General features: G+C 33.7%; 1 protein-coding gene and 1 long non-coding RNA gene across 4 annotated transcripts in view; one reads left to right on the forward strand and one right to left on the reverse strand.

Moving 5' to 3' along the window:
• The window catches only part of kcnt2b (potassium sodium-activated channel subfamily T member 2b), a 187,664-nt gene extending 184,778 nt beyond the window's left edge, over positions 1-2,886 (reverse strand). For both annotated transcript variants that reach the window (XM_009299766.5, XM_068219406.2), the window contains exon 1: positions 2,486-2,886. In XM_009299766.5, the coding sequence (XP_009298041.1) occupies positions 2,486-2,574 (89 nt within the window). In that variant the 5' untranslated portion in view covers positions 2,575-2,886. The remainder of the gene's footprint in view (positions 1-2,485) is intronic.
• A 2,179-nt stretch (positions 2,887-5,065) lies between these two features.
• Positions 5,066-6,954, forward strand: LOC101883904 (uncharacterized). 2 transcript variants are annotated; one of them, XR_223330.6, is made up of 6 exons: positions 5,066-5,328; positions 5,599-5,671; positions 5,872-5,960; positions 6,075-6,204; positions 6,318-6,459; positions 6,647-6,954. It is a non-coding gene; the product is annotated as an uncharacterized lncRNA (long non-coding RNA). The 2 variants fall into 2 exon arrangements; XR_001798028.4 differs by having other exon boundaries at positions 5,602-5,671.
• Positions 6,955-7,290: the final 336 nt, after the last annotated feature.

A 7,290-nucleotide genomic window follows, 5' to 3' on the forward strand; every position in this document is an offset into this window, starting at 1 on the left:
TTTGGTCTTGCCTGTTCTAGTTCGCTTGTCTATTTATTGTTTGTTTCTAGCTATTACTTTCTTTCGTTGTTTCTAGTGTTTACTTAATTTTGTGTTCTAATCTTTACTTTACTTTTACCCTTAGAGCCACTTTTCCGTTTTTCTGTCAGTCCCATTCTTCTTAGTAGATAATTATTAGTAGTTGTTTGCTGTGTTTAATTACTCTCTTTAGGATTCTAGAAGTCTTTATTTCAGTTTTGTTTTATCAGATTGCTAAAGTCTTTCTGTCTTCTAGTATTTAGATTTTATTTTATTTCAGTTTTAGTTTCTTATTGTAAATTATTAATATTACAGTCATATTCTGTGTCCTGACCTCCCTGGTCTGACAGTCTGGAGTTTACGTGGCTTGCTCCAGGATCTAGATCTGGTTTTGACCACTATTGCTCCTACTCCTGGCTGGCTGTTCATTTTAGTACTATCTTGTCACTACCACTGGCTTCCTTGTGTTGTTGCCTTATCCGCCTTTGTGTCTACTTGCGCCTTATTCTGTCAATAAACCCCTTTGTATTGTTCATTGCTGCAAATGGACCTGTTTTCTTGCATTAAAACGTGACAGCGCACATGTCAATCAATATTGGTGGGCGGGGGGACCGCACTCCTGTGTCAAGTTGCGGTCGATCTCAGAACCGATCCAATTGGTCCACCTTTTTATGTTGTTAAATTGAAAAAAAAAAAAAAAAAGACTGGATTTGTTTATATCACCCCAATATGACGATCTATACACTATCCCAACACACATGTCTGTCCAAACAGCTTTAAAAGTAGATTTTGCACCATAGGTGCCCCTTGAGGGATCATAGTAATAGCATATAGAGTATTTTTAAAACCAGTAATAGTTGGTTACAAATGGCCCTGCACTAATAAGGATACTATATGTTGTTCATACACACACACACACATATCACTATGTCCAAGACAAATTCTAGTACTTAATATATTTAATTAAATGCCTACAAGTATCCCTACTATTATAATGCTAATACATTGAATTTAGCTAAATGGCTGTAATTTAGCAGTTGTTTTTATAAGAATTAAAGTATGAATACATTGCAAGATAAATGTACAGATTGTGTCTGAAAACCTAGTGCGCTGCCCAGCTAAATAGCATCTGTGGCCACCAGAAGGTAGACTGTCATAATATTACAGCATTATTTGTAATTACTCGTATTAATGTTTACACTTTTACTATTAACTGATAATATTGACAATATGGTGGACACTGCTTAAGAGCTAACTAGACTATGTTATATTGTTCAATATACTCATAATACTTAATCCGATACCAAAATGATCATCATAAGAATACTAAAACTAATACTATAAAATAGGTTTTACTAAAACCAGATGCAGCCCATCAAGTTGCCTACCAATACCCCAGTAAGCTATAATAACACTAATGTAGTACACTGTAGTGATATGAACTAATGTGCTCACATTGTAGCCACTTCTAACACTGGAAAACACACTGTGTGTATACATATATATATATATATATATATATATATATATATATATATATATATGTGTGTGTGTGTGTGTGTGTGTGTGTGTGTGTGCGTGTGTGTGTGTGTGTGTGTGTGTGTGTGTGCGTGTGTGTGTGCTTGTGTGTTTGTGTGTATGTATATTTTAAGCCTTTAAATAATAATAATATGTTATAACATAATAGTGATTTAACTGTGTGTAAAATGGCTGTTGAAGTCAAAAACAAGTGAGACTAGACTGCATAAATACACAGCGAGGGCAGGTCAACATAAACAGAAGCTTTCTTTTGCTTAGTGGACAATATGGTTAAGACATAATATTGTTAAGTATACTCATAATATTTAAACTGATACTTAAACACTTATCATAGTTTTACTAAAACTATTGAATACGTTTAAATAATAGTACCTATAGAAGCAGCCTATCTAGTTGCCTACTAATACCCCAATGGGGTCTAATGTGCTTACATTATAGCCATTTCTAAAGCAAACTGGAAATACTGTTTCTCACTAGTACTCATTGTAATTTTTTACATTGAAAATAATACTAATAGTGCCTTTGCTGTATGCAAAATGTCTGATGAAGTCAAAGAAGTGAGACTGTAAATTAATTCCACAGGGAGGGCAGGTCAACAAAAATACAGAAACTGTATATTTAGTGCACTGCCTATTATGCAATGATACTCAAACTGTTAATTAGGTACTAATATCACTAATTCCCTAATGATGACACTATCGTAGAATTACTAATATGCACACATTCTCTTTTTCTAAATCTCAATGTTTAGTATGCACGTTCTAACAGCGCATTACTATTAATTCAACACTCACGCGCATACTAATGCTAATACGCACTAATATTCCCAATACTCATATAATGCAGTGCGCACTTTCTTTAAGCTGGAAGCGCGTGGCATTGCTAAAGCACGCATGTAACAACAGCTGAGGAGTTGAAGTTGCTCTACCTGTCGTCCGTCTGCCAGTCCCCGAGCAACAGGTCTCGGAATCGGTACCGCGGTGGCAGCGGCAGCACCTCCTTCTCCAGCTCCACCATAGTGAGCAGCACCCGAGAGCAACGCGGACCAGAAACTAAAACACTCGCACCGTTTATTCCTCCGCCGTGATCGTTTCAGGTGTTATAAAGTGTGCGCATCACTCAGTAACGGAGACGTGGATGGTCCACTAAAACAGCGGCGGCGGAGCAACTGGTGCCTCCCTGAGCTCTCCAAGCATTGACACGAGACACGCAGACATCTCCGCTGCTGACACCAGCTGTTTCACATCAGCCGTAACAGTTGCCAGTTATTGCTGCAGTGCATGATTTCACCCACTGTCCTGCATTGATTGAAGCATGTCTTCTGTATGTGCCGTTTCAGGGATGGGCGAGTTCATTTATAATCCATCCACCTGCGGTAATTTGGACTGCTGCATTGTTGTAATGCATGAGATGTGCACGCACGCACTTAATCTGTGCTCTTTTTTTCTGTCTTTCTTTTTTAAAGTAACATGTCAATCAAAGCTCAACCCACATGTAAATAACCAAACAAAACTATATAGCAGTAGGCTGTATAATATCTTTGGTAATAAATACAGCATAAACTGTAATAAATACGTTAGTATGCTTTAGATACAGAAATGTGGTGTGTTGTAGTATAATATACTCTGTTGTATGTTACAACTTGGTATTGTTTACTTTATTGGTTATTTGCTTTTTAAATCATAAAATATAAATTACATCTTACAATAGTTGTTATTTTTCAACAACAACTTTAGAATTACACTGGGGAAAAATATTATTTAGATTTACTAAATGTTTGTTTACTAAATGGGCTGAATTTAAAACTAACAAATTAAGTTAAATATAGCTAAGTTTATTCCTATTGCTGGTTTTAGCTGGCCGACTGGTTTTAGGATTTATTTGATTTTTTATTTTTTTGACTTTTGCAGTCTGGTCTGAGCTGGTCAGGCTGGGAGATGACCATGCTAAAACCAGCCTGGCCAGCCATGAGACCAGGCAAAGCCAGCTCAATGTCCATCTTAAATCATGCTGGCCAAGCTGGTTTTAGCTGGTCATTTAGCAGCCTGACCAGCTAAGACCAGGCTGGAAATGGCCAAAAACCCTCTAAAATTAGGCTGGTCGACCAGCTAAAACCAGCTAACCAGCTTATTGTTTAAGCTGCTTTTTCAGCATATACATAAATAGTTTGCAAGCAGTTCCTGTACAAAGGATTAATCTAATGAATTTTTTTTCAGTGTACCAATGACCTAAATATTTTAATTCAAGTATTTTACTAAAGTATTTATCAAAACACAGTGTTTACTAAATCCATGTAGTGTTTTTAAATGTGAGAATTAAAAAAAAAAACTATGTCAGCTTGAAGCTTATGTGAAATATGACCAGACATAACAAAACTAGTCAAAATGCTTATTTTTATTATTATTAATTATATATTTTTATATGCAGTTGAAGTCAGAATTATAAGCCCCTTGATTATCAGCCCCCATGCTTATTTTTTTCCCTTATTTCTGTTTAACGATGAGAAGATTATTTCAGCACATTTCTAAACATAATAGTTTTAATAACTCATTTCTAATAACTGATTTATTTTATCTTTGCCATGATGACAGTAAAGGGTGACACAGTGGTGCAGTAGGTAGTGCTGTCTCCTCACAGCAAGAAGGTCGCTGGTTCGAGCTTCGGCTAGGTTAGTTGGTATTTCTGTGTGGAGTTTGCATGTTCTCCCTGCTTCGTGTGAGTTTCCTCTGTGTTCTGGTTTCCCAAACAGTCCACAGACATGCGGTGAATTGGGTAGGCTAAATTGGCAGTTGTGTATGGATGTTTCCCAGAGATGTGTAAAATATGTGCTGGATAAGTTGGCGGTTTATTCCGCTGTGGCGACCCCAGATTAATAAAGGGACTAAGCTGAAAAGAAAATGAATGAATGAATGATGACATTTGACTAACTGTTTTTGAAGACACTTCTATACAGCTTAAAGTGACATTTAAAGGCTTAATTAGGTTAACTAGGCAGGTTAGGGTAATTAGGCAAGTTATTGTATAGCATGGTTTGTTCTATAGACTATCTGAAAAAATATATAAAAGGGCCTAATAATTTTGACCTTAAAATGGTTTTTAAAAAATGTAAAACTGCTTTTATTCTAGCTGAAATAAAACAAATAAAACTTACTCCAGGAGAAAAAAACATTATCAGACACACTGTGAAAATTTCCATGCTCTGTTAAACATCATTTGAGAAATATTTTAAAAAGAAAGAAAAAAGTTCTGACTTCAACTGCATATTATGACAAAAACAGTCAAATGTTTATTTTATTATTATTAATAATATATTTTATATAGTATGACTAAAAATGATAAAATCAGCCCAAATGTCCATTTGTATTATTAATAATATATATTTTATATAATATGGCAAAAATGACAAAACCAGTCAAATTCTTTATTTTTGTTATTAATAATATATTTTATGTAATGTTACAAAAATGACAAAAACAGTAAACATTTTTTATATATTATTAATCGTTTATACACAGCAAATTTCTGGAGTTGAAAAATTAGGAGTTAGGCAAAAAAGTGTGAAAGAGTTAATTTTTTTGAGTTTATTTTTAAACTTTAACACAATTTTGTGTTATGGGATACCCCTTGCTGTGTTGTATTCTGGAGTTCATTCTCTGGTGTTCAGAAACGTGCTTTAACTCCTTACTGGAGTTAAATTTTTTGATAAAGTCCGCCATTACACAACTCTGCCGAGCAGCACATGAGAACTGGAGTTATGTTCTTCGTTGTGAGGTAGGTAAAAGTGCATTGTTATACAATTCTAAAAGCTTTTTCTAAATGTTGGATGTTTTGTAGCAGAAGTGTGTTTTGGTGTAGCTGTTTCATTTTGTACTGTGAGGCTAGTGACTGCATGTGGCTAACTTAGCATAGCATGTTAGCTTTTCCAATGTGGCTGTTTTGTGCAGTTTTTAAAAAAATGTTGTGGATGTGAACAAGCTAACACTAGCTAATAATCTTTTCTTCCCCTGTGTTTCTAAAAATGTGTGTTCTGCTGTCAAAAAGAAGTGGTAGGCCTACTTGATCAGATGGAGAAACCTGCTGTTCACATTTCAAATAGGCTAACTTACACAACGAGGTAATGTCATTATCTTTTATCCAGCAATAGAGCTTTATGTCTGTAAGATTTAATATGTGTAATATTGCTCATGAAATGTTTTGGATTGTATCATGATTTAGTCGTGACCGTGAGAGTATGCTGTTTTTAGCTATATTTATATTACATTTTCAATCACACTAACATAAGTTGTTAAATAACATTTATCTTTTTTATTTCAGGCCACGATGCTGATAAAAGTGCAATTTGGAGGCAAGAAAAAATATATTAAACTGGAAGAAGATTGTTTCTTGGATTTTTTTCAGTGCGGGTGAGTTTTAGTGTAACAAAGAGTATTTTTAAAAATATATAATAATAATAATAATAATAATAACAGTCATTTTAAAATTTATTTGATAAATTATACATTGTTGTTATGTTGTAGTCCAGCACAAGTTTGTGATACCAGAGGATACAGCATCGAAAGTCACAGATGACCATGGCATAGAGGTGGATGAGGATGTATTTCAAGAACTTGCAACAACCAAAGAAACATGTCATCCACACTAATGATGGTAGATATTTAAGAACATTTTTATAGATTTTGAAAGTTGGTCTCATGACTCAGAGTGAAAGTGTGCATTTCAGAACCATTTGCTGACACGTGTTGTTGTTGTTTTTTCATCAGATTTGACTGTCCTGCAGCAAGGGGCTGTTGAAGTGCCCTCCTCCCCAAGTCTGACAGATACATTGTCTTTGTCAAGCAGTTTGAGCAGCAGTGATTCTGGATCTCAAATTATTCAACCTTTAATGGGCAGTGTCCAAAAAATGTAAGTTTTTTTTAAACTTCCATATACATAGATATTATACCGTAAACATTACAAAATAACGTTACAAAATGAATGCATTTTAAAGTAAAAAAATAGTATAAACACAGTTATTAGATTAAGTTTTTTTTGTTAAAAAAATATTAATTTTGGTTATCTTTCTAAATACTTTTTTTTTTCTTCGTTTCAGAAAATCGAGCAAATTCTAACTTCAAAGCCAGCAGAGTTGACTGTGATTAAGGAGTATGACAAGATATTTTTTTGCTGCTTCTGATTCCTGTGAAGTTAATTTTATATAATGTAATGTGTTGATTGTCTCATGCAATTTTACTAGGCCATTGGTTTTAGTTGGCACTAGCTGCTAACATATATTAATTGTAAATGTTTTGCTGTTAGATTTAATGCTTTGATGACAATTAATTTCAAAGTGTGTACATCGATGGAAATTCTAAATCTAATGTGTGGATTTGCATGAATAAAAGCAGTAAGTAAAGAGTATTGCATCAGTTCAGTCATTTTCATATATATATATATATATATATATATATATATATATATATATATATATATATATATATATATATATATATATATATATATATATATATATATATATATATATATTGTTTGAAGTACACTTTAACTCTAAAAAGTGTTACATTTTAACATTGGTAAGGAGTTTATATTATACCCAAATGTAAAAGTACTCTCTGTAGGATTACAATTTTAACTCCAGAAAGTGTTATAATCTAACTCAAAAAAATGTGTTAAAATTCAACTCCAAAAGCAGAGTGATTTTAACTCTGAATGGGAGTACATTTGATGGTCACGCAT

Source organism: Danio rerio, chromosome 3, assembly GCF_049306965.1.
Source record: "Danio rerio strain Tuebingen ecotype United States chromosome 3, GRCz12tu, whole genome shotgun sequence".
Lineage (NCBI taxonomy): Eukaryota > Metazoa > Chordata > Actinopteri > Cypriniformes > Danionidae > Danio > Danio rerio.